Source organism: Bufo bufo, chromosome 4 (assembly GCF_905171765.1).
Source record: "Bufo bufo chromosome 4, aBufBuf1.1, whole genome shotgun sequence".
NCBI classification, from domain to species: domain Eukaryota; kingdom Metazoa; phylum Chordata; class Amphibia; order Anura; family Bufonidae; genus Bufo; species Bufo bufo.
Window position 1 is genome coordinate 455,234,495 of NC_053392.1, and position 27,350 is coordinate 455,261,844.

Here is a 27,350-nt window from a genome sequence, read left to right on the forward strand (position 1 = left end):
AATAACTATGTATAAATATATCAGGGGTCAGTAAAGAGCTCTCTCCCATCATCTATTTATACCCAGGACTGTGACGAGGGGACATCCTTTGCGTCTAGAGGAAAGAACGTTACAGGTTATAGTTACTAGCGAAAAGTGGTTGATCGAGTTATTCTGATTGATGGGAGTCAGGAAGGATTTTTTTTCCTCTAAAGTGAGGAAAATTGGCTTCTACCTTACAGTTTTTTATTTTTTTTTGCTGTCCTCTGGATCAAGTTGCAGTTGAGCGGTGAGCAGGAAGAAAGAGACGGCAAGTGCACACTCCGCGCGCTCCTCATACAGCTGATTGGTGGTGGGTGCAGAGTGTCGAACCCCCGCCAATCTGATATTGATGAGCTATCCTGAGCATAGGTTGTCAATATTAAAAGCCTGGAAAACCCCTTTAAGAAAATGTTGCTGTAAAGTCACATCTTTAGAATTAGAGAGCATGAGATCCATCCACCATCAGATGGTGTAAATGTGGCTCTAGTTTTATACAGTTCAGAGTAAAATTGGGAGAAAACACGCAAAATGTCAGATGATTCCGCAACCAACTGACTGCCAGTTCCTCTAAGGCTACTTTCACACTTGCGGCAGAGTGATCCGGCAAGCAGTTCCATCCATCCGGCAAAACGTATGCTAACTGATGACATTTGTAAGACTGATCAGGATCCTGATCAGTCTTAAAAATGCCTGATCAGTCAGAAAAATGCATTAAAAAGACGGATCCGTCTTTCTGGCGTCATCCAGAAAAACTGATTAATTTTTTTTACGGATCCGGCATTCCGGTTTTTTGAATGCCGTATCCGGCACTAATACATTTCTATGGAAAAAAAATGCCGGCATTCATGCTGTTTTTTTTGGCCGGAGATAAAACCGTAGCATGCTGTGGCTTTATCTTTTGCCTGATCAGTCAAAAAGACGGAACTGAAGACATCCTGAACGGAATGCTCTCCATTCAGAAAGCATGAGGATTAAACTGATCAGTTCTTTTCCGATATAGAGCCCCTAGGACGGAACTCTATGCCGGAAAAGAAAAACGCAAGTGTGAAAGTACCCTAAGCCAAGACACAAAAGTGGACCCCTGTTGAGCCCTCTCACCACCCTCTAAATATTGCCGTTTTAAAAACATGTTTGTTTATTGTCTGTCTGCTCCAGAATATATGATCTATAGCAGTAGTCAGCAACCTTCAGCGCTCCAGCTGTTGTGAAACTACAACTGCCAGCATGCACACTTACTTGGCTGTTCTTGTAACTTCCATGGAAGTTAAAGGGGTCATCCCATCTTAGACAATGGGGGCATATTGCTAGGATATGCCCCCATTGTCGGCCGCACATGCGCAGTGCGCCCTCCTCAACTTTTCTCCGCTCCGTTCTCCTTCTAGGTGAGGGTCCCAGTATTGATCAATACTCATCAAATAATGAATAATTCTCTATGACACTATGATATGACATCTGGGTTATCTTGTCACTCATTTATGAATTGCATGTATGGGGGTCTGTATACATATATCCATTGTGTGTACAGCGATGTATACTTTTTATGTATGCTATCAATATGATGAATAATAATTTATGTTTTTGACTATAAGCAACCGTAGATTTAAATTCCACTACATACAGTAGTATACCGCATTAAGAGGATCATTTAGCCAAAAAACCACACATATACAAAAAAAAAAACGCAATAAGTATCGCAAACAAAACGCATGGATACTACAATCCCTCTTTGAGTTGAGGAAAATCTGGAGAACCAGGTTTTTGTAATTTGGATCCAATTAGAGATAATATCTGGTAGAATATTGGGTCTGGCAGAAAGGTGGACGCACCCGCAAAAAAGTCCTCCAAAAAGAACTGTATGGGCATACAGAAAGAACTTTGAAGAAATAACGCAGAAAGGAAAGAACAATTACAATACCTCCGTTCCCAGCATTCGAACATACAGCAACTAAGGTAACATCACGGTTGAAAAACACGTGTACTCTCGCGAGACTTGTGCTTCTTTGGCTGGAGGAGTGCGACGCGAGACGCCGACAACTCTCCGCTCTGCTCGCCCCTCGCCAAGCCACCGGAAAATTTCCGAGTTACATAAAGACTTTTTTTGCACCAGCGAAATTGGAGATTAAGGAAAGACTTTATGCGAGCAGTATACATGCGCAATGTGATACGACCTATCGGGAAACATTCAAGTGCGACTTTTCTGTGACTATTATTTATATTTGACGACTACAATACTATGACTCTAGTACACAGGAACATTGGTTTATATATTTTTCGCAGTAACATGGTCACAGATTGAAATTGCCTGGAGTGGTTTGGGAAGATTACAAGCAGCAAGTGCGATTTTTTTCATGTGCTCACTGATATGCATTGAAAACAATACAACCATCTGTATTGTTTTGTTTTTAATTTTTGTTTTCAATTTATAGATAGCATTTTAATATTTTATATGTTTTGATCAAACTCATATTTCAACTCATATTGTATGATACTGCCTTCTGAAGTGTGTATCTAGAGCCTCATGCACACAACTGTATCCGTTTTGCGGTCTGCAAGTTGCAAATCCACTAAATAAGGATACTGTCGTTTTGCGATCCGCATTTATTTGCAGACCCATTGACTTCTATGGGTTTGAGGACCAGAATAGGACATGTTCTATATTTTGTGGAACTGACGTACAGATGTGGAAAGCACATGCATGCCATCTGTGTGCTTTCCACAGTTGTCAGTTCTGCAAAAGATAGAACATTCCCTATTATGGTCCTCAAAATGCAGACCTCAAACCCATAGACGTCTGAGTCTGCAAAAAAATAAATAAAATGAAATCACACAGACAGTATCCTTACTTAGCAGATCTGCAACTTGCAGACTGCAAAACTTTGTGTGCATGAGGCCCGTTCCTATCCCCGAAAAATTTGGGGCGACACATGGACCAGCACATGGATTCCTAGGCCAATCACGGTCATTTGCATAAGCATTATAACTCATACTGAGCCCCCATAATGGGGACATCCGCAGTGCTCCCATAACAGAAATCCACAGACCCCCCCCCCCCCCATAACAGTGACATTCAGTGTCCTCACAAGTGACATTCGCAGCTCCCCCATAACCGTGACCTCCGAGCACAACAATACAAGGCATACAGACCGAAGTATCATAGCAAACAGCATAGCAGGCCACAACAGACATACATGGGGAGCAGTAGGGGGGGGGGGGGGAAATAAATAAATAAAAAAAAAAAGTGTTGTAAACAGTACCAGCGAGAGTCCCGCCCTCATACAGCATTAACGCAGCCAGCACATAAAGCAAATTTATAAAAAGCTAATTTAACAGTGAGGACGTTATAAGGTGCAGTGTATAACCCAACATAGGGATCTGTGAAAAGAGACTCAAAACAGATCCACTGTAGTGTAGGCAGCAAGGGAGGCCTTGCTATAATTTTCCTTAACTCCATTACCAGGCACACTAGAACTGCAGCTTCAACCAGCAGACTGTTGACGGATCTGAGCCTCGTGAGTGTCCAGCCATCTCAGTGTGTCTTTTAGCAAATCAAAGAACATACCGTATTTTTCGCCCTATATGACGCACCTGCCCATAGGTTTTTGAGGAGGAAAATAAGAAGAAAAAAAAAGTTTTAACTAATGGTGGTCTGTGGATGGCACCGTTATGGTGGGGGATCTGTGGGTGGCACCGTTATGGTGGGGGATCTGTGGGTGACACCGTTATGGTGGGGGATCTGTGGGTGACACCGTTATGGTGGGGGATCTGTGGGTGACACCGTTATGGTGGGGGATCTGTGGGTGACACCGTTATGGTGGGGGATCTGTGGGTGACACCGTTATGGTGGGGGATCTGTGGGTGACACCGTTATGGTGGGGGATCTGTGGGTGACACCGTTATGGTGGGGGATCTGTGGGTGACACCGTTATGGTGGGGGATCTGTGGGTGACACCGTTATGGTGGGGGATCTGTGGGTGACACCGTTATGGTGGGGGATCTGTGGGTGACACCGTTATGGTGGGGGATCTGTGGGTGACACCGTTATGGTGGGGGATCTGTGGGTGACACCGTTATGGTGGGGGATCTGTGGGTGACACTGTTATGGGGGGGGGGGGGAGATCTGTGGATGACACATATATAGCATCCTATGCTATGTGTCATCCACAGATCCCCTCCATAACAGTGTCTCTGTAGTGTGAATGACCCCCAATACAGGGGGTGGGGGTCGCATCTGGTTTTATAATGATGATACCCGCCGCTCGGCATATCATTGAAAATTCGGCAAAATGCAGCATTCGCCCCATAAGACGCAATGCTATTTCCCTCCCACTTTGGGGGGGGGGGGGGGGGAGAGAGTGTGTCTTATAGGGCGAAAAATACGGTAGTAGTTCCCAAAGCCAACAGATGGAGCTTAGCAGGATAGATCATAGAATACTGAACACCAAGTTGTCACAGAAGTTTCTTTATATCTAAGAACTGTGCTCTCTTCTTCTGGATCTCTACAGAGTAATCCGGAAAAAACTATGCTTTGCCGCCATTGAGCTCAATATTCGGTGGAATGCTTGAGCTTTCTTTAATCATGCTTCAATCCCTGTAGAGCAACACCTTTATCAATACAGGTCTATGTGGTCGACCAGAGGACCAGAGCGGCAAACGGGTGGGGCTCTGTGACTTTGCCAATAAGTAGTAGGGTCAGATCCCTCTGTGTGTTCAGGGATCCCCACTAATAAAACATTATTTCGGCAAAGCCTATTTTCTAGATCGTCCGCCTTGGACAATGATTGGGCGGAGGAGTCTTTCTGTAACGAGTGAACAACATCTGACTATGTCCCACCACAGAGGTGCGTTCTGCTACTTTCTGAAGATAATGACAAATAAGTACTTTCTCCTGAATACCGCCAACTTGATTGTATAATTCAGATAGGGCAGTACAGCATTGCATTCTTCGATGTCGCAGTCACAGGGTCATTAGACTGCAGTGCCTTAAAACAACTGAGGTCCTTAGCAATAGTCATAGGGGGGATATGCTTTACCACCCTCTCCTCAATATCGACCTGAATGTCATCGCCGAACCCTCTGTCTTACGCAGACAAGCGTTCAAGCCTGACTGCTACCTCTCTCTCAGAAGGGCGCAGCTACTTCCCATGCTTCACAATCTGCACCATTTTGGTCCTCCGCCGTGATCCGGTTTCAGATGATTCATTCCTTTAACCATCTTTTAGTCACCACTGAACACCAACTAGTATGCAGCAGAGGTGAAAATTAATCCATACTGATGAAAGAAGAGCAGTTCTGGTAGGTTAAATGGGTAGCCTGAGGATAACAGCAGAGAGCTCTAAACCATGGGTCTGATCACATTGATTGTCAGGCCACGCCCCAGCCATAAAGCAATTATTGACACAAACCAGTAATATACAGTATTCGGAAAGTTTTCAGATCCTTTAACTTTTTTCACACTGCCTTGGGAATTTTCAGCTACTGTATGCTTCTCTGTAGATCCTCTAAAGCTCTGTCAGTTTGGATGGGGAACGTCAGTGTACAGGCATTTTCAAGTCAGGGCTCTAGCTGGGCCACTCAAGGATATTCAGAGTTGTCGCTAAGCCACTCCTGTGTTGTCTTCGCTGTGTGCTTAGGGTCATTGTTTCTTTAGAAGGTTAACTTTTGGACCAGTCTGCGGTCCAGAGCAATCTGGATCAGGTTTTCATTAAGAATATACCTGTTCTTTCCTCCAATCAGTTTTTCCTCAACCCTGACCGGTCCCAAATGCTGGAAAACACACCCACAGCATGGTTCCATCGCCACCATGCTTAGAATTGAGGCCAAAAAGTTCTATCTTGGTTTCATCAGACCAGACAATCTTGTTTCTCCTTTAATTGTTTTTTTTTTTTTTTCAAACTTTCATTACTTTTTTTTACTTCGGAAAGGCTTCTTCCCGTCAATTCTGAAGTTTCTCTCTTCTGCACGCACACAGGATCTTTGGAGCTCAGCCACAGTGACCATTGGCCAATTGGTCTCCTCTCTTAGCAAGGCCCTTCTTCCCCAATTTCAGAGGGGTGGACAGCTCTAGGAAGTCCTGAGGGGTTAATAACGGCGGAACGCAGCGCGCAGTCATAGAGGCTGGGTGCCGGGTATGGGATATGTCTGGCACCCGCAGCCTGCGTTTGTATTAAGCATAAACGATATTCATTGGTGGCGCGGGGGCCATAGCCCCTTCCCTCCTCCTCCCTGCTATCAGCCCATTGGTGGCAGCAGCAGTACAGGGGGGGATGGACTGCCTCCTTCTCCCCTGTGTTGTTGAGAACATGGCACGCGCTGAGAGCAGCGCGTGCCATGTCAGTTTGTGAAAGCAGCAGAGCAGCGGTGGGTCTAGGCGCAAATGGCGACAGGACTACAAAGTCTTGTTGCCATTTAGCAATTCTAGGTCGCATTTGCGACCATTTTCGTTGCCATCTGGAGCTCTGGTAGAAACAGCTCAAAGATGATCAAGAGAAATGGGAGGCCCCCAAAAGCTATATTTCATGTGTTATAGCAAAGGTCCTGAATACAAATGTCATTACAAAATTAGTTTTTTTTTCCTTTTTTAATAAAATTAGCAAACATTTCTAAAATGTTCTTTTCACTTTCTCATTATGGGGTATAGCATTCAGATTGATGGGTGGAAACTTATTTTTTTTATTTTAGTACAAGGCTAAAAGAAGATTTGAAAATAGTAAAACTGCCTACAGACTTTAATTCCTTCTGGGATTTGCGTCCCCACCTATCCCTTGGTTGAACTTGATGGACTTTTTTCAACCGTATTAACTGTATAACTTTCTGAAACACACTGTAGGTGTAGTAGGGAGACTATAGGGACACTATAAGGACATATTTAAATAGGTAGATCAGAGTTTTCTCAGGAAAAGCACAGAGGTTGGGTGACAAAGAAAAGAAATAGTGTCCTTCTCATGGTCTCCTTTGCAGCAGCCAGCCTGCATATACATGCAGTACAGCATCCTTGTCATAGTCATCATCACTTACTGCTTTTCCCGCTCAGACTACTCATCTTCCTCCACTTTGTCTACAGACATTGATAACAGAACATGTGGCCAGGAAACCTCTATACGTACTCGGTAATCTGATCGTGTGCAAGCCAAACTCCCACTTGGCTAAGTAGCTAGTGATGCAGTCACTGCCGTACCACTTAGCCGATTTCGCTGCCTTTAGAGATCTGTTGGAGTATGCTTAGATTTGCTGGAAGATACCTAGCTTTCATTAATTCTCAAAAAAAGTCATGCCTGCCTTGTACTCACGTGGTGTAGAACATTGACTTGTGTTTGTGGCTGTATAGCAAGGCACATGCCACTATGGGCACCTGGAGTAGATGTTATGGGCAGTGACAGTATATGAAGTGGCTACACAGCACCATAGCAACAAGGTCAGGTCCAAATGACCCATCTAAGGTTGTGTCAGTCCGGTTCTCATCCCATACGCCTCCTCTACGTCTTCCTCAATCAACATACTCCAGCTACTAACAAACACACAAAAGAGAATTGCTTCCACTCCCCCTTACTCCTATAATATATGTAAAGTGAAGCAATGCCATGTTAGAATTAAAACAGCCTGGGCGAGAGCACCCTCACAGCCGATCAGTTGCTAAAGTGCATCAATAAGCAAACATGTTGCTCGCTGCCTCTCCACCAACTCCAAATGGGCACAAGGGTCAGTAACAATGGCAGCAAAATCTGGAGCAAACATGCTTCCTGCAGGGTGCATATGATGAAAAAAAAAAAAAAAAAAAAAAGGACATTGACTTGCAAAGGTGCTAAAAAATGTCCATGAGACTGTCCTCCCATTTCAGCCATTCTTATGTGGCAAGAAACTCTTGTGGACTTGCAGCAACAGAACAGTCTGTCACTGCACTACTTGATCCACGATGTGCAAACTCGTTGAAATTTTACCTTTCAAGCTGGAGATTCTGTACAAGCAGCAGGCTCACCTACAGTGCAGTGCGAACGCACGCTTCTTCTACGAGCACGTACTTCTCACCAGTAGCACCAGTTTGAAAAAGGCCAAAAAAGGCTAAAAAGTAACTAAACAGCCGCATATCTAATAATCTCATTCCACAAGACAAAACAAATCTCAATATTTTTCAGGTGACCCAGTGTCACTGTGGAGGTCTAGTCTTAATAGGAGAAACATCCAGTGGACTTTATAAAGATAAATGAGGTTACTAGTTTTGATCTATTTTACACATGAGAGATTAAGATCCACAAAAACATTATTTCTTCCACATCAACCCATAGTCATTTTATTTGCAAAACTTACCTGGAAAGTGAGGTATCTTTACACCCTCTAATTTGTAGGAAACACCTACTTTAATTTCTGAAAAGACATCCAAAATATCAAGTTTTGTAAGTGCCAACCTATAAAAGAACAAAGGTTATTATTTCAACAATCAAACAATATACAAGTACTGAATGTATATTGTCCAACAAACTTACGCTGTAAATCCATTGATCATATGGGCAAATCTGAGCAAAACCAGATCCAACCATCCACATCTTCTCTTCCTTCCAGTAGTAACTCCAAACTCATGTCCTCGAGTTTGTAGAATATCTCCAATATCCTAATCAGAAACATCAAATGTGTATATAAAACTTGAATTACAAATTTCAACTCACTGTCAAATGTAAGCAATCTGACAAGTTTAAATTGTGAATGGTTTAGGCAAAACTAGTGAACAATTGACAACTTACATTATTTTGCTCAGTTGGAAAGGCACCAATACCAACTCTAGTAGTGTATGCTTTGACCACTCCATAAACATCCCCAATGCTTTGAGGTGGAATGCCAAGGCCTGTACAAACTCCTCCAACTGTGCAATTTGAAGAGGTCACAAACGGATAGGTGCCTGTAAAACAAAAGTTGAAAAAAAGTCATACTAAAACTGAACATCCTGTGGTGGAACCCCTTCCATTAATGCATATCCTTTCTCACAGTGTCCCAAATTTAATATATATGTTAGGTTATGCAGAATATAAACATTTCTCAAAGGCTACGTACACCTTTGGGGTCGTTTTTAATGATTGTATTTTACTCTAATTGGTAATTTCTCAAATGGTCAGCCGTTTGAGATACAGGATTTAAAAAAAAATAAAAAAATATTGTACGCAAGCTGACATCTTCTGTTCTTTGAATCTAGTCAGCAGACAGACTCATCTGTACCTATAATCTCAGACCTCATCAAAGGAAGACTGGGAACTTAAAGTGGGCAAGGAAAAACATTTTACCAAAAGGGGCCCCATGTTGTAGGTGGGTCCAAATACACAGAAGATGGGGCAACAGAAGTAGGTAGGAACAACAGAAGTTGGTTGGGCCTGCAATACCATAGTACATCAAAAAAAATACCGCCCCAGCAGAACCAAATATAGTACATCACAAAATACTGCCACACTCCCGACTCACCGCAGTATGCAACTGTAAGGACAGTGATAAAACTGCGTTTAGGAGGGCACTTGTGGCCAATGGCCAGCTGCAATAGTACCTGATGCACCTAGCATTAATGATGAGAGCATCAGATCGTTATGTACCCCGCTGACGGCCATGATGAGTACCGTGTCTAGATATTCCTGTTACCAGCAACAGAAATCTCTTATCCGTTTCTCATTAACTTTGTTTGACCTTTGTCTGAAGCTGTTTCTTTGCAACAGGTTTGCACCTGAATCTGGTTCTGTTTTCAACTTGCTTAGTCTGGTTCTTGCCAGCAGGTGCTATTTGATAGCTATGTTATTTATTTATCTCTTTCAGATTTCTATTAGGTTTTCCAAGAACAAATACTCATATGAATAAACCCCTTATGAGGTCAGTAATACAAAAGCATAGATACAAGAAAAGAGTGTCTGACATCTCAAACGTTTGTACCTTATTTCCATATGTATTAAATAGTAAATGTTAACAGAAAATAAAAAACACAAAAATAGTGATCCGTACATGAATGGTGAAATTAACTATATGCCCTATAGTATAAAAATTAAAAGATTAAATCAATAGTCATGTGTTGACAAAACCACTCACCAAAGTCTCCTCCATTTATGTGTCAGCGAAAAGCCAGAGGCATTATTACAGGGCCAGTGGCGGTATATATTGGATGTGAAAGGTGACACACTCCATAATTCCAATCTCTTCAAAACCAGAGTGCGCTCCTGATGTAAACCAGCTTATATACTTTCATGTTGCATATATCTGTTGACTAGGGCTATTAGTGCCGAGATACTTGGCGTGATAGGTAGTTTCCATGAAGTAGTAATGAGCTGTTGTGCCGCCATTAATATTCCTGCCACTACCCAGCGATGATTATTCGTGAAGTCTCCTATTCCGATGGAAAGCATAGCCAGTGATGGAGAAGAGAGAGGAAACCCAACAATTCTCTATAGAAGTCTGAATACTTCTTTCCAAAAAGGATATAATGGGGAAATGCCACCACATATGCATTGGGGTGCCCCTCTCTCCACATGCCTGCCAGCAACCAGGGTTATAAGTGGGATCAATATGAGCTATAAGCGCCGGAGTAAGGTACCATCCAAGTTGGATTTTCCAATTTTGTTCGCAGTGATTAATACAATTAGAGCCAGACACCACCAATGAAAGGCGCCTCTACATTCTTCAATCGACTAATGATAGCCCAATTCCTCCTCCCATTTGACCATAAAACCAGATTCAGTGTCTAGGGCAGGACCTAAGACTTCATATGCAGTAGAGTTTTTTTCCCGGTCCCCTTTGACTACTAAGAGATCTACTTATCAGGGTGTGCCTGGGAGATTAAACCAGAGGTATTTGAAGATTTCTTAGCATCTCTCTAATTTGTAGGTACTGGTAAAAGCAGGAGTTTGGTAATTGACAAGAATCATGTAGTGCTTCAAAAGTTTTGATATCGGAGTTCTCAAATAGCTGATCTAAGCGTAATAGACCTGCCCGTTTCCATGCTTCAATGGAGAGATTCGGAATAATGTAGGTAAGTGCAACTAGGAGAATGTCCGATATTGTAGGGGAAAAGAGATTTGTGTCATATATAATGCTGCCAAGTCCACATCGCCGCTCGCATGGTCAAGAGAGAGCCCCCCCCCCCCCCCCCCCGCAGCCATGAGTCCTCGAAAAGAGCTTTTGTTGCATAAGCAGATTCCACCTCAAAAGGTGGAATACACCCAAGTTTATTAAGTATTTTCTGCAATATTAGCATTCTGGTAGCATTGATCCTGGTTATCCAAGCATATTCAGTATAATCTTCCAATACAGTTCAGTCCGTAGGAAGGAAAAGTTACACTGTACTAAGTCCTTTAAAACGGGATGTTAGGTGAATACCCAAGTATGATAGGTTTTCTGATGACAATGGAAAGGGAACTGATCCAGCAGGAGATTTTTAAGAGGGTCTGGTATAGAGAAGGGGAGAATGTGTGACTTTGTAATATTTAAATTTATATAGAGAGGCACTTGCGTACTCATCTAATAATGCAGATACAGCTGGAAGCAACGTTTCCGGGTGTATAAGAGTTAATATAACATCATCCGCATATAAGCCGATTGTATGTGAAAGGGTCGATCGGGATCCTTGTAACGAGTGGATCCGCGCGGATCCTTGCTGCTAGGGATTCCATCACCAATGCAAACACCAGTGGCAAGAGTGGGCAGCCTTGCAGAGTCCTGTTCGATATATTAATACATTTAGATTAGAAGACCGATGCTAGAACCCGTAAGGATGGAGTGGAATAAAGGTTCATTATAGCAGTCAATATGGGACCCGAAAACCCAAACACAGCCTGCAGAAACCCCCAGTGCACTCTATCAAATGCTTTTTCAGCATCGAGTGAAACAAATATGGTAGGTGCACCAGAGGACTCCGATAGCTGTAGCAAATCTATCATTCTCCTTGTCCCATCTCAGCCTTGGTGTCCCGGGATGAAACCAACCGGGTCTGGAGAGACCAGTCAGGGTAGCATAGGTTGGATCCTTAAAGCCAGTAGTTTGGCGAATAGCTTTATATCATTATTAAGGAGTTTTTATGGGTTCGGGTATGGTAGGGATTATGGCACCTAGCATTTATTTGGGGACAGTGCTCCAGACAACAACAAAAAAACATCAAGGAGCCATTGGCTCCTAATCTGAAAAGTTGTGAGCCAAATGAAGTTTTTTAGTCACCAAATTTTTGTTGTAACATAAGGGTCAGAAACCAGGTTTTCTTTAGCCTCTTGGCTATTAGTTTTTCCATTCATAAACCTCCACATTCAGCTCCCGGCAGCAGACAGAAGCCTGCAGGGCACGCTGGCACATCTAGTGTGACATCACCTGGGCACATGGTCTTTACTCAGCAGAGGCTCTGTTCCCGCCATGCTGTAACTGGCACTTCATGAGCAGTCAGCAGTGCCGCGTGCTTCCCTGTTCCATGAATGGATTGGCAGTTAAATCATTGTGTGTATTCATACGCACTAGACATTTTTTAGGGAGAAAAACTGTCTGTACAGGTGTCTATGACACTTGTACAGTCGTTATTCCGACTAGGGATGAGCGAATAGACTTCGGATAAAACATCCAAAGTCGATTCGCATAAAACTTTGTTCCCTAATTGCGACCTCTCCCGCTCACCATGTCTGCGATGAGGGGTGCAAAGTGGTTGTCCCAAATGGCCATTTATTACATAACCACAGGTTACATAAGCCTGGGGCTACATGGTGACTTTGGCGCCTTTCAGACGAGCTTTACTCCCGCAGTGAGTCCACAACACAGTACCCAAGCCTGACCTCCCAGCACTGACGTGAATCACATAGCATTATATTGATTTATAATGCTATGTAACCCTTACAGTTCTGGAATGTATTGGATAACACGGACAGCATTATGTCAGTGTTATCCAATACATTCCAGAACTGTAAAAGTTACATAGCATCATAAATCAATATAATGCTATGTGACCCTCGGCAGCGCTGGGAGGTCAGGCCGGGAGCTACGTTGCGGACTCGCCGCGGGAGGAACGCTAGTCTGCAAGGGGCCTTCGGCTGTGACAATCATCACATGGCCAGAGATCACAGTGTAGAAATGCAGCATTGCCACTAGTGAGAGGGCACATTTTGGGACCTGCACATCGTCATGACAGCCCCAATAATTCTCACAACTGTAGGGTTGCAATGCGACCCCATTCACTGTCACGATTTGAAACCCTGCACTACATTACTTTGATTGGTCGTGCTGGCAACAGTGCATTCCTTTCTTTTTATTTAGCACACAGACAAAGTGCACCAGGCCCTGTGACAGAATTGCGTAAACTAGCTATAGAATCAGTTACATCTGCTAGTGTGAGGAGACAAAGCCCAGCGTTACTCGGCATTCTGTGTGTAGCTGAGCGCACTGCAGCTGTCCACCATCATTGCCCTCTCTTGGTACCTTGGAGGAGAATACAGAGGTACATTATGTATGGAAGGTGTGTATAAAGCAGGGCTAGGTCAGTGTAACCAGTCTATTGCACAGTTTTCTGTGTGTAATGTGCACACAGTAGTACTATCTTTGTAATGGAGATGCAGCAGAGCTATATGGCAGCGTCAGGCGGTCGCTGCGCATGGCAGCAGTGGTCTTATGTTTAGTGTATGATGTTGGATAAATTTATTTCTGCATTGGAGACTAGCAATGGTTTCCCTGTAGAAATATCAGCCTCATAACGTTATGTGGGCCTTTGTGAATTACTGCAAAATTCGTACTATAAATACTCCTCAAAATTGTCAAGAGTATTCTTTCCCTTCTGGAAAAAATGTAGTGCGACCTCTGGTTCCTTCCCTTCCTCTTCATTGGTGGTGCAGTGGCAGTTCCGATCAGAGCCCCAGCAGTGTAATCGCAGGGCTCCAATCGGTTACCATGGCAGCGAGGATGCTACTGAAGCCCTGGCTGCCATGGTAGAGTGTGAAATTCTATTCACCCTATTAGAGCTATATTAGGGTGAATAGGACAAAGGATTAAAAGACCCCAGGTTCTAGCCCCTAAAGGGGGAAATAGTTATTGAATAAAAAGTAAAAAATAAAAATAAAAAGGGAAAAAATAAAACAAACACCAAAATATTAAGTATAAATCACTCCCTTTTCCAATTTTACATATAAAATATATTAGATATTACCACGTCCCAAAAGTCCAAACTATTAAAAGATGAAAAAAATCCTCAAGGCGTTGAATGCTGTAACAGAAAATAAAATAAAATAAATAAAAACTCGCCATTTTTCTATTCACCTTGTCCCCCCAAAAATAGCATAGGACTGTTCAATTATGGGCCGGACGTTCCATAAAATGCAGAATGCATGCGGCTTTTTTGGCATTTTAATTTTTTCGCGTGGTATCGAATGGTATCGAGCATCACAATCCTTTTCTATGGTATCGAAATCGAATCAAAATTTTGGTATCGTGACAACTCTAACACCTCCTATGTTGGCTGTTTGAAATCCTGTTGCTGAGCAAGCGGTTCACATCTTTATTCTACATGATGTGGAATTTGTTTGTTGTGGGGTTTAGATTTCTAGTTGCAGTTTTGGTTTTGTGATTCTCTTCCCATCCAGCTGGATTTAGCAGTTCTAGGTCAGTTTCTGCTAGGTTTATTCCTCTTACGCCTCATGGGATGGTTTTCTGTCCAAAGGAAAAAAAACGTCTGTGTGCATTCTGCATTTTGTGGAACGGCCACCCCCTAATAGAACAGTGCTATCCTTGTATTTTTGAAAAAAAAATACACGTTTGTGTGCAAGAACAGCTCTACAGCTATATACTGTACCACTGCTGGAATCCATCTTTCTCATCTACAGTCATGGCCAAAAGTTTGAGAATTAGACAAATATTGGAAATTGGAAAAGTTGCCGCTTAAGTTTTTATAATGGCAATTTGCATATACTCCAGAATGTTATGAAGAGTGATCAGATGAATTGCATAGCCCTTCTTTGCCATGAAATTTAACTTAATCCCAAATAAAACTTTCCACTGCATTTCATTGCTGTCATTAAAGGACCTGCTGAGATCATTTCAGTAATCGTCTTGTTAACTCAGGTGAGAATGTTGACGAGCACAAGGCTGGAGATTATTATGTCAGGCTGATTGGGTTAAAATGGCAGACTTGACATGTTAAAAAGGAGGGTGATGCTTGAAATCATTGTTCTTCCATTGTTAACCATGGTGACCTGCAAAGAAACGCGTGCAGTCATCATTGCGTTGCATAAAAATGGCTTCACAGGCAAGGATATTGTGGCTACTAAGATTGCACCTCAATCAACAATTTATAGGATCATCAAGAACTTCAAGGAAAGAGGTTCAATTCTTGTTAAGAAGGCTTCAGGGGGTCCAAGAAAGTCCAGCAAGCGCCAGGATAGTCTCCTAAAGAGGATTCAGCTGCGGGATCGGAGTGCCACCAGTGCAGAGCTAGCTCAGAATGGCAGCAGGCAGGTGTGAGCGCATCTGCACGCACAGTGAGGCGAAGACTTTTGGAAGATGGCCTGGTGTCAAGAAGGGCAGCATAGAAGCCACTTCGCTCCAAAAAAACATCAGGGACAGATTGATCTTCTGCAGAAAGTATGGTGAATGGACTGCTGAGGACTGGGGCAAAGTCATATTCTTCGATGAAGCCTCTTTCCGATTGTTTGGGGCATCTGGAAAAAGGCTTGTCCGGAGAAGAAAAGGTGAGCGCTACCATCAGTCCTGTGTCATGCCAACAGTAAAGCATCCTGAGACCATTCATGTGTGGGGTTGCTTCTCATCCAAGGGAGTGGGCTCACTCACAATTTTGCCCAAAAACACAGCCATGAATAAAGAATGGTACCAAAACACCCTCCAACAGCAACTTCTTCCAACAATCCAACAACAGTTTGGTGAAGAACAATGCATTTTCCAGCACGATGGAGCACCGTGCCATAAGGCAAAAGTGATAACTAAGTGGCTCGGGGACCAAAACGTTGATATTTTGGGTCCATGGCCTGGAAACTCCCCAGATCTTAATCCCATTGAGAACTTGTGGTCAATCCTCAAGAGGCGGGTGGACAAACAAAAACCCACTAATTCTGACAAACTCCAAGAAGTGATTATGAAAGAATGGGTTGCTATCAGTCAGGAATTGGCCCAGAAGTTGATTGAGAGCATGCCCAGTCGAATTGCAGAGGTCCTGAAAAAGAAGGGCCAACACTACAAATACTGACTCTTTTCATAAATGCCATGTAATTGTCGATAAAAGCCTCTGAAACGTATGAAGTGCGTGTAATTATATTTCACTACATCACAGAAACAACTGAAACAAAGATCTAAAAGCAGTTTAGCAGCAAACTTTGTGAAAACTAATATTTGTGTCATTCTCAAAACTTTTGGCCACGACTGTACAGTGCTTCCCATAATTATTCATACCCCTGGCAAATTTTGACTTAGTTACTTTTATTCAAACAGCAAGTCATTTTTTGATGAGAAATGACATAGGTGTCTCCCAAAAGATAAGACGATGTACAAGAGGCATTGTTGTGGAAAAAAAAAACATTTCTCAGCTTTTAACTTACATTTGAGCAAAAAATAAAAGATGTTCCGCACGTGGAAAATCTCAGAGGACGTGGTCGGAAGCCAAAAGTGACACCTGTGCTGGCCAGGAGGATAGTTAGAGAGGTGAAAAAGAATCCAAGGATCACCACCAAGGCCATCCTGGTAAATCTGGGCTCTGCTGGTGGCAATGTCTCAAGGCAGACAATCTAACGGACACTGCACAATGCAGACCAAGGAGGACGCCACTTCTCCAGATAAGGTACACAAAAGCTTGCTTGGCCTTTGCAAAAGCTCATCTGGACAAAGAAGAATTCTGGTCTTCTGCGTTATGGCCAGATGAATCATTGAAAAATTGAATTGTTTGGTCACAATGATGTTTCCTTCATTTGGCGTAAAAAAGAAAAAGCCTTCAACCCAAAGAACACCATCCCCACTGTCAAACATGGTGGTGGGAACCTAATGCTTTGGGGGTGTTTTTCAGCCAATGGACCAGGGAACCTAATCACAGTAAACGGCACCATGAAAAAAGAGCCATACATGAGGATTCTCAATGACAACATCAGGCAGTCTGCAGAGAAACTTGGCCTTGGGCACCAGTGGACATTTCAGCATGACAATGGCCCAAAACACACAGCAAAAGTGGTGAAGAAATGGTTAGCAGACAACAACATTAACGTTTTGGAGTGGCCCAGCCAGAGTCCAGACTTGAATCCAATTGAGAATCTGTGGAGGGAGCTAAAGATCAGGGTGATGGCAAGAAGACCCTCCAACCTGAAAGATTTGGAGCTCATTGCTAAAGATGAATGGGCAAAAATACCTGTGGAGACATCCAAAAAGCTGGTCTGCAAATATAGGAATCGTTTTAGGCTTTTCTATTGATTATTGAGAAGGGTATGAATAATTTTGGACTGGATACTTTTTGCTGAAATGTAAATAAAAGCTGAGAAAAGGAGACTTTTGTATTACTTACCAGTAAAGTCTCTTTCTCGCTCTTCCTTGGGGGACACAGGAAACCATGGGTATAGCTCTGCTCCCTAGGAGGCGTGACACTAAGCGAAAGCTGTAAGCCCCTCCTCCATCAGCTATACCCTTCAGCCTGGAGAAGAGACTGCCAGTTGCGTGTCCAAGTAGTGAAAGATAACCACCAACCGGAAAAAGAACTGTCGGGCCCCAACGGGGGCAACCAAGCCGGAACCACAACTGTAACCCAATGAAGGGCGGGTGCTGTGTCCCCCAAGGAAGAGCGAGAAAGAGACTTTACTGGTAAGTAATACAAAAGTCTCCTTTTCTCGCCCATATTCCTTGGGGGACACAGGAAACCATGGGACGTTCCAGAGCAGTCCCAGAAGGGAGGGACCAGAACAAACTCAACCAACGCCAGAGGCATCAATCAACTGCCGCCTGCAACACCAGACGGCCTAAAGCAGCGTCAGCCGACGCATGAGTATGCACCCTGTAGAACTTGGTGAAGGTGTGCAAGGAGGACCAAGTGGCCGCCTTGCAAATCTGCTCCGAAGAAGCCCGATTTCTCTGAGCCCAGGAAGCCCCGACCGCTCTAGTGGAGTGAGCGGTAACACCAAGGGGAGGAACCCTGCCCTTGGCGAGATAAGCCTCAGTAACAGCCATCTTGACAAAACGAGCGATAGCAACTTTGGATGCCGCCATCCCTCTGCGCGACCCTTCCGGGACCACAAAGAGCGAGTCAGTATGCCTGAAAGAGCTGGTTACTTCCAGGTAAATCTTGAGCGCCCTGACAACGTCCAGGCGATGAAGCTTCCTCTCCCGCGGATGGGAAGGGGAAGGACACAAAGAGGGGAGAACGATGTCCTCGTTCAGATGAAAGGCGGAGACCACCTTAGGAAGGAAGGAAGGGACCGGACGAAGAACCACCTTGTCCTGGTGGAACACTAGGAAAGGTTCCAGACAGGAGAGTGCAGCCAATTCGGACACCCTCCGAAGAGAGGTGATGGCTACAAGGAAAATAACCTTGCAGGACAGAAGTCGCAAGGAAACCGTCCGCAGAGGCTCGAAAGGAGAAGCCTGGAGCGCTGAGAGAACCAGGTTCAGGTCCCAGGGCGGTACCGGAGGGCGATACGGAGGAACCGCGTGAGCCACGCCCTGAAGGAAGGTCTTGACAGGACCAAGGGGGGCCAGTGGGCGCTGAAACAAAATGGACAGCGCAGATACCTGACCCTTCAAAGAACTAAGGCCTAGACCTTGGGCCAGTCCGCTCTGCAGGAAGGACAAAACGGTGGGGAGAGAAAAGCGGAGCGGAGGAATCCCCAGATCGGTACAGAACCCCAAAAAAGTCCTCCAGGTCCTATAATAGATCCTAGAAGAGGACGGCTTACGGGCGCGGATCATGGTGCGGACGACATCCGCAGAAAAACCCCTACGTGTCAGGACGGTGGTCTCAACAACCACGCCGTCAAACGTAGGGACCCTAAACGCGGGTGGAAGATCGGTCCCTGAGAGAGAAGATCTTCCCTGGCGGGCAGTGGCCAGGGCGCGTCTGCCAGGAGCAGCATGAGGTCGGCATACCAAGACCGGCGGGGCCAGTCCGGAGCGACCAGAATCACCGAGACGCCTTCCGCCGCGATCTTCCGAAGGACCTTGGGCAGGAGAGGGATGGAGGGAATATGTATGGGCGCGCGAAGCCTCGCCAAGGAAGAACGAGGGCGTCGGCTCCGCAAGCTCCCGGATCCCTGGCCCTGGACAGATAGGCGGGGACCTTGTGATTGAATTTTGAGGCCATGAGGTCCACGTCCGGAATGCCCCAACGAAGGCAAATGGCCTCGAATACCTCCGGGTGAAGAGACCACTCGCCGGGGTCGACGGAGGTGCGACTGAGGAAGTCCGCCGCCCAATTGTCCACCCCTGGAATAAAAATTGCAGATAGGGCCGGGACGTGGGCTTCCGCCCAACGGAGAATGCTGGTGACCTCCCGCATCGCTGCAGCGCTGCGAGTGCCCCCCTGGTGGTTTATGTACGCCACGGCCGTGGCGTTGTCTGATTGTACACGAACTGGATGACCCTTCAGCAGATGAGTCCAGTGTCGTAGAGACAGAAGGGCCGCTCTCAGTTCCAGGACATTGATCGAGAGTTTGGACTCCGATGGAGACCAAATGCCCTGGACGGATCGGGGAGGAAACACGCCTCCCCAGCCCGAGAGACTGGCATCGGTTGTAACCACCAACCAGTTGAGTGGCAGAAAGGACCTGCCCAGAAGAGGGGACTGTAACCACCAGCGGAGAGATGACCGCACCGGAGGCGACAGATGGAAGGGATGATCCAGAGACTGCGGCGATTTGTCCCAGGAGGAGAGGATCGCCCGTTGGAGAGGGCGGGAGTGAAACTGCGCAAATGGGATCGCCTCGAAGCAGGCAACCATCTGCCCCAATACCCGCATGCAGAAGCGGAAGGACGGTCGACGGTGGAGAAGGAGACCCCGAACCGCCCCACGGAGGATCAGACGTTTTTCCGAGGGAAGACGTACCTCCGCCGTTCCCGTGTCTAAAAGCATTCCCAGGAAGACGAGTTGTCTGGAGGGGGGAAGGGAGGACTTGGGGAAGTTGATGACCCAACCAAACCTCGCCAGAGTCTCTAGAGTGAGATCCACGCTGGCAACCGCTTGAGAAAGGGACGGAGCCTTGATGAGGATATCGTCCAAGTACGGTAGCAGAAAAACACCCCTGGAACGGAGTAAGGCTAAAACCGGGGCCAGGACCTTGGTGAACACCCGGGGGGCTGTTGCCAGTCCAAAGGGAAGGGCGACAAATTGGAAGTGGAGGTCCCCCACGGCGAATCGAAGGAAGCGATGGTGACACTGGGCTACCGGAACATGGAGGTAGGCATCCTGTATATCGATGGAAGACATGAAATCTCCCTGCTCCAGGGAAGCCACCGCGGAGCGGAGGGACTCCATCCGAAACCGTCGAAGGAGGAGAAAACGGTTGAGCTTTTTGAGGTCCAAAATGGGCCGCACCGAACCTCCCTTCTTGGGAACTACAAAGAGGTTCGAGTAGAACCCTTGGAATCTTTCCTCTAGAGGAACGGGGGTAATCACCCCCCTGTCCAGTAAAGCTTGAACGGCCGCGGAGAACGCGGCCGCGTCTTTCGGGTCTCGCGTGGGGCGGGAGCGAAAGAACCGATCCGGAGGGAAGGATGCAAATTCGATTTTGTATCCGGAGGACACAATTTCGAGGGCCCAGGCGTCGGAGACGTGAGCCATCCAGACGTCCTTGAAAAGGAGGAGCCGGCCCCCCACCCGGGTGGGTGGGGGCGCGCCTTCAGGCAGAGGACTGTTTTGCTGCGGGTGTGCGGGCAGCCTGCGGCTTGCGCCAGGAGGGCTGCGCCCGAAAAAACGGCTTCCTACGCTTGTCCTGGGGAGGAGCCGAAGCGGCAGCTGTGGTGGGAGCCCCAGAGGCCCTGCGGGAGGACCGAAAACGAGACGCACCAGGGCGTCCGCGGGGGGCGCCCCTGGCTTGGGGTTGAGGAAGATGGGTGCTTTTACCACCCGTGGCCTCTGAAATAAGTTCGTCTAAGCGGACCCCGAAAAGGCGGGAACCCGCAAACGGTAGCCCCGCCAAGGAACGTTTGGAGGCAGCGTCCGCTTTCCAGACCTTCAGCCAGAGCTCCCTCCTGACGGCAACTGCCAGGGCGGAGGAGCGCGCAATAAGGGCTCCCGCATCAAGGGAGGCCTCACAGACAAAATTCCCGGCCCGAATAATAAGCTGGGCCAAGGAACGTAGGTCCTGGATGGGGATGTCCGAGTCCAACTCCTGTTCCAGCTGCGTACCCCAAGCAGAGATTGCTTTCCCTGCCCAAGCAGAGGCAAAAACCGGCCTGAGGGCAGAACCGGAGGCAGCAAAAATGCCCTTGGACAGGGTCTCCATGCGACGGTCCTCCGCTGACTGAAGAGAGGACCCGTCGGGAACAGGGATGGCCGTGTTCTTTGACAGCCGGGCCACAGGGGGGTCTACCTTGGGTGGGGAAGACCAGGTGGCCACGACATCGGCTGGAAAAGGATAGCAAATGTCCAGCTTCTTTGGGTTGACAAAACGGGCGTCCGGGCGAGCCCAAGCCTTAGACACCACGGAGGAGAAATCAGAGTGGATTGGAAAGACTTTTGAGGCCTGCCTGGGTCTGATAAAGGAGACGCTAGCTGCGTCCGAGCTAGGGGGGTCATCCTGCACCTTAAAGGTGTCACGTATATCAGAGATGAGTTGAGCCATCGCTGAGGCTAGCTTGGACGGCAGGGCCGAGTCCATTTCCAAATCTGAAGCCGCCAATTCACCTTCAGAGAGCGAATCCTTTGGAGAGGAGAGGCTCGTCTGGGTGCGCACGCGTGGCGGGGAGAGGGAGGCATCCGAGGAGGAGGCTCGCTCTACTCTAATACGCTTCTGAGAGTGCCTAGCTCGGGAGGGGTCACTAGGAGAGGATGAACCCGCTGCAGCGGCAGAAGCAGTGGACCCGGAGGGCGCGACAGTCAGAGTGGCGTCCTGCGGGGTAGGTGGCCTATCTATTAGGCGGCCCACGACATGAGTGAGGCTTTCCACGGCCTGGGACAGGGATCTAGCCCAGTCAGGCGGGTCAGAGGAAGCAGGGAGCGACACAGCGGGCGACTGAGGCTGCGGTGGGGCTCGGCATGCAGTACAGTGCGGATCGGACTGCCCCCGGGGAAAGGGTTCCCTACAAGCGGTACAGGCATGGTACCATGGCTTGGCGGCTGCAGAAGGGTCTGACATGGTGGAAAGATGTTGCACTTTAAGGCAACAGTACTGTGGCACGGAGGGGGTTAAACAGTCCTACCAGACCCGATGATACAAGCGGCAGCTGTAAGGGGAACAGACTGAGGAGGCTGTGGAGGAGAGGCAGCAGCACGGAGCTGAAAGGCTTCAGGATCGCACGGCAGAGAGATGAACCCGGAAGTAGCGGAGCGCAGCAGCACGGAGCTGAATGTGTAAGGAAGCTCCGCCCCCCCTCTGCCGCGCTGAAGCCGAAGCAGAGCCGCGCGCGCGCGGCAAAATGATTTTAACCCCCAAGGATGTTGAAGTGCCGGCCATGACATGGCGCCGTTCATGCCAGGAGAACGGCTCCCACCGCGCCTAGATGTAGCAGACTGCTTGCAAGTCTGCAGCCGTCCCCTGTAAGGCAGCGTTCTAGGACTTGCCCAGATAGACTGCCCTCCAACTATGCCCGGTAACGTCCCGATGTGCGGGGGGGGGGGGGGGGGGGGGGGGGGGGGGGGGCGGGGGGGGGTTTGCAGTGGTCATGTAACAGTGGCCATGTTGGTAGCAGCGGTGGGAGGGAGGAAGGGGAGGCTGGAGCAGCCACTCTCACCATACGCTGTCTTCGCCCTCAGTCCATCCAGCGGGGTCGCCCCTTCAGCTCCTGGCACCGCGGTGGCAGGAAGCCGGGGGAGGGACTTGGCGTGCGGGCGACCCTGAGCTGGCGGGACGCAGGGGAGCGAGGCTGCCCTGGTCCACCTTGTCTTCTGTGGGGGAGGCGGCAGTGCGGAATTACCGGCACTGGCGCAACTCAACCCCGGGAGAAACAGAGGGGTCAATGCGCCTCTGTTGTCCCTGTAGGTAGAAAAAAACCGAGTTAAAAACAACAAATACGTAAAAAATAAAAATCATAGGATAACAACCCTGCATAAGCAGGGGGTGTCTTGCCTCCTTGGACACTAAGCAAAAACTGGCAGTCTCTTCTCCAGGCTGAAGGGTATAGCTGATGGAGGAGGGGCTTACAGCTTTCGCTTAGTGTCACGCCTCCTAGGGAGCAGAGCTATACCCATGGTTTCCTGTGTCCCCCAAGGAATATGGGCGAGAAATGTTTTTTTTCCACAATAATGCCTCTTTTGTACATCGTCTTATTATCTTTTGGCAGACACCTGTGTCAAGTCCCATAAAAAAATTACTTGCTGGTTGAATAAAAGTAACTAAGTCAAAATTTGCCAGGGGTATGAATAATTATGGGCAGCACTGTATTGGCATCATCCAGTTTGCTGTCATCTAACAGGAGGGTTTCACCGATTCATGCGGCTAGTGACAATTTCTGACACTCTCAGCATGGTTACACAGAAATCTGGATTCATTTGACCAGATGATGGGGTCATTTACTATACTTAAATATGCCTAAAAGCCACCATCTGCGCCTGTTTTAGGAATAGAAAATGGTCTAAATGTAAGACTGCTAGGAAGCTGGCTTACATTTAGAACTGGAGCTGGATTTGCCAAAGTTATGGATAGACCTACATCTCTTCATAACTTCAACGGATCCACCGCCAGCACAGGACCTTTATTAAGACCGGCGCCTTAAACGCCTGTCTTAATAAATGTGCCCCAATGTTTTTCCACAGCTCAGACCCAATTTAGCACTCTTTTGCCAGATGTAGCCTTGCCCGTTTCCTTCACACAACAATATCACTCAAAACAAAGTTTTATAGCCCATCCGTGTTAAAATTTAAAGATTACTTTATAAATATACTCCAAAATATCCTTCATTAGTTATTATGGCTCGTTTTTTTGGGGAGCAATCATTGGGAGAAATAAAAGGACTGCCATCCTATTAGCAAATACAAAAGCTGTCCTAATCACACAGCAGGACAAGTTACTTCACAACACTGAGCCAAACAGCTGTCTTCTCTCCTACTTTCTGCAGTTTGTTGAAACCGATGATCTATCCTCTGGATAGATCATCAGCATCTGATCGGCGGGGGTCCGACACCCGGGACCCGCGCCGATCAGCTGTTTGGAGAAGGCAGCGGTGCTGGCAGTAGTCTTCTCACTGTTTACCGCAGGCCCAGTGATGTCACGACTAGTATCAACTGGCCTGGGCGCGGCTAAGCTCCGTTCACTTGGAGCGCCGTTGCCTTCTCAAGCAGCTGATCTGTGGGGGTCCTGGGTGTCAGACCTCCGCCGATCAGATGCTTATGATCTATTCAGAGGATAGATCATAAGTTTAAACAAACTGTTTCTCTTACCCCCAAAAAATGTAATAAAATGTCATCAAAAAGTCACATACACTTTAAAATGGTATCAATAAAAACTACAGTGTCCCGCAAAAAAATGTGCCCCCACAGAGCTCAGTAGATCACTATAAAAAAGAAAAAATATTAAAGTTACAGGGGTCAGAATATGGTGATTTGTTTTTTCAAAGTTTACATTTATTTTTACACTATTTAGACATAAAAACAATACATGTTGGGTATCGCTGTAATCGTACTGATCCAGAGAATGAAGGGCATCGGTCAGTTTTGCCACAAACGGGATGCCGTGGGAACACGACCGTATGGCTTTTTCTGTATTTTGCAGTCCGCAAAACATACAGATGACGCCCGTGTGCATTTTGTTTTTTTGCGGAATGGAACAGCTGGCCCCTGATGGAACAGTACTATCCTTGTTAGTTATGCGGGCAATAATACAGTAGGACATGGAAGACGTAAGACATACGGAGTACCTTCTTTTTTTTTTTGCGGATCCATTGAAATAAATGGTTCCGTATACAGTCTATATACGGAACGCAAAAAAAAAATGGAACTTAAAACGGAAAAAAAGGGTGCAAGACGACTAAGGGTTAATGAGGCTGCTAAACTGAAAACTGCATCCTGAACGCATGTCAGAGCTGCACTGTGTGCCAGCACCCATAGGCTCTGCTTCCATCACTGCACAGCAGTACCAACTAGCATCCTGAGCATCACCGAGGTGGGAAGACTGGAGAAGCCTAGAGAACTACACTACTTACCAAAGTCAATATCCAGGAGAGCTGCATTTGCACCTTCCACCAAAATTTTCTTTGGAGTGCCATGAAGAGCTTCATGTATAAAGTAAATACCATCCTTCACCATTGGTCTTACTTTCTGAGCATAGTCCTTAAACAAATAAGAAAGTGTTCTTTAGCATATTTCTAGCCATTTTTTCCAAACTGTACTAAAAAGCATAATCCACAATTCAATATAAAATTTTAAAGGGAAGTGGTATACAACTATAGGACATTCAATTTGAATGGCTCTGGACTTATATGCTGTACTCTCGGGGAATTGAGATAAACGAAAAGTGTATCAGAACCTCACACATATAATATCTTGTTTATAAACTGTATTGTGTTGATCAAAATGTATCAACAAAAAACTAAATCAGCTAATCCCTACCTCAAGGACCGATACAAAAGGGTGCTTAATTGTCATTCTTTTATGTATTTAACCCCAGGGCCAGTTTTCACCTTCCTGACCCCATTTATTGCAAATCTGACATGTGTAACTTTATTTAAATTAAAATTTAGAAAACTGTACATTTTTCCAAATTTTCCATAAATTTGGGATTTTTTTTTTTTTTAATAAATAAAAAGGAAAAACATATGTCAACATTACCACTAACATGACGCGTACATGAGCTTCCTCAGTCTCGGCCACCAGAGAGGCTGGCATTTTTTCTTATAGTGTGCAAGCACGAGCACCACTGATGGATTACAGGGTGGTCGTAACCATGGAAACGAGCAGTGTATCATGTGATGGAAAAATGAACCAAGCCAGCAAAGGAAGCAATATGGATAACAACAATACATTAGTGGCTTGTATTAACTTTCTGTACATGATAAATGGCACTTGCTGAAGTGGGGCAGCCCTTTAAGACCGCCCCCGGTGAACTATTAGTGACAGAGCTATGTACATATGTATACACACTTAGGCCTCACGCACACGAACAGATTTTCAGTTAGCATTTTTTATGGATCAAATGCAGACCCATTAATTTCTATGGGGCCGCAAAAAAATATAGACAGCACACAAATGTTATGCTATATGTGTGCTGTCTGCATACATTTATCATGTAGAGAAAGTTAATACAAGGCAGTTACTAATGTTCTGTGATTATCCATATTGCTTCCTATGCTGTCTTGGTTAATTTTTCAATCACATTATACACTGCTCGTTTCCATGGTTACAATCCCCCTGTGGTGGTCGTGTTTTCACACTACAAGAAAAAATGCCAGCCTCTCTGGTGGCCGGGACCATGGGAGCTCACGTAAGATGGCACTTTTTTTTTTTCCATAGTGTACAAGCACAGCCATGCTGCAGGACTGCAGGGTGGTCGTAACCATGGAAACTTTCTCTGCATAATAAATGCTATTTATTGCAAAACCCCTTAAAGGTGAAAAATGGCTGAGTGCTGAAGAGGTTAAAGTGTTCTGATCCAAATGTGTAAATATTTTTATACATATATAACTGTAATACCTTAAGCTTGTTAAGTTCTCCTTCAATGTTAACTTCAAGTGAAGGGTACATCGATTTATACTGCTTAGCCAGAACTTCAAATCTAGGAGAGAAAAAAAGAAAACCTTTACAACAGTTTGCACACAAGCAGTAGGAGCAGCCAGGAAAAACCAACTTGCGATGGGTCAAAACCTAGGGGAAAAAAAAAAAAAAAAGACCCATTCCAACAACAACTAATAGGGCACCCTCAAAAAAGCATTACTCGCACTTGGTCTTCATTGACAGAATATGAACCCCGTCCTGAATCAGTAACTCTGTCTTCATTTTTGCTTCTTACAAACTGTCTTGCAGGAGCCTTAACTTTTTTTTTCTTTTTCCATTAACATACACGTTTGAGGGCATGTTTTTTGCGGGACTTGTACTTTCTAATGGCACAATTTCATTTTGCATACAAAGTAGTGGGATGTTGTTATCGCTGATCACAGCAGGCACTTGCCAGGTCTAGTCTGAACCATGATATACACTCTCTCTCCTTTTTCTCATCTCATGCTATATCTTAAGTTCATGCTCTGCGATTTAAGCAGTTGTATATCAGACAGATAAAACTGTT

At 46.0% G+C, this 27,350-nt stretch overlaps 1 protein-coding gene across 1 annotated transcript in view; it reads right to left on the reverse strand.

Annotated features, from left to right (window-relative positions):
• The window catches only part of ADSS2 (adenylosuccinate synthase 2), a 123,717-nt gene that overhangs the window by 20,836 nt on the left and 75,531 nt on the right, over positions 1–27,350 (reverse strand). Inside the window, exons 7-11 of the mRNA XM_040429440.1 lie at positions 26,762–26,843; positions 25,276–25,402; positions 8,754–8,908; positions 8,499–8,623; positions 8,323–8,420 (exon numbers count right to left, since the gene is read on the reverse strand). Of these exons, the coding sequence (XP_040285374.1) occupies positions 8,323–8,420; positions 8,499–8,623; positions 8,754–8,908; positions 25,276–25,402; positions 26,762–26,843 (587 nt within the window). The remainder of the gene's footprint in view (positions 1–8,322; positions 8,421–8,498; positions 8,624–8,753; positions 8,909–25,275; positions 25,403–26,761; positions 26,844–27,350) is intronic.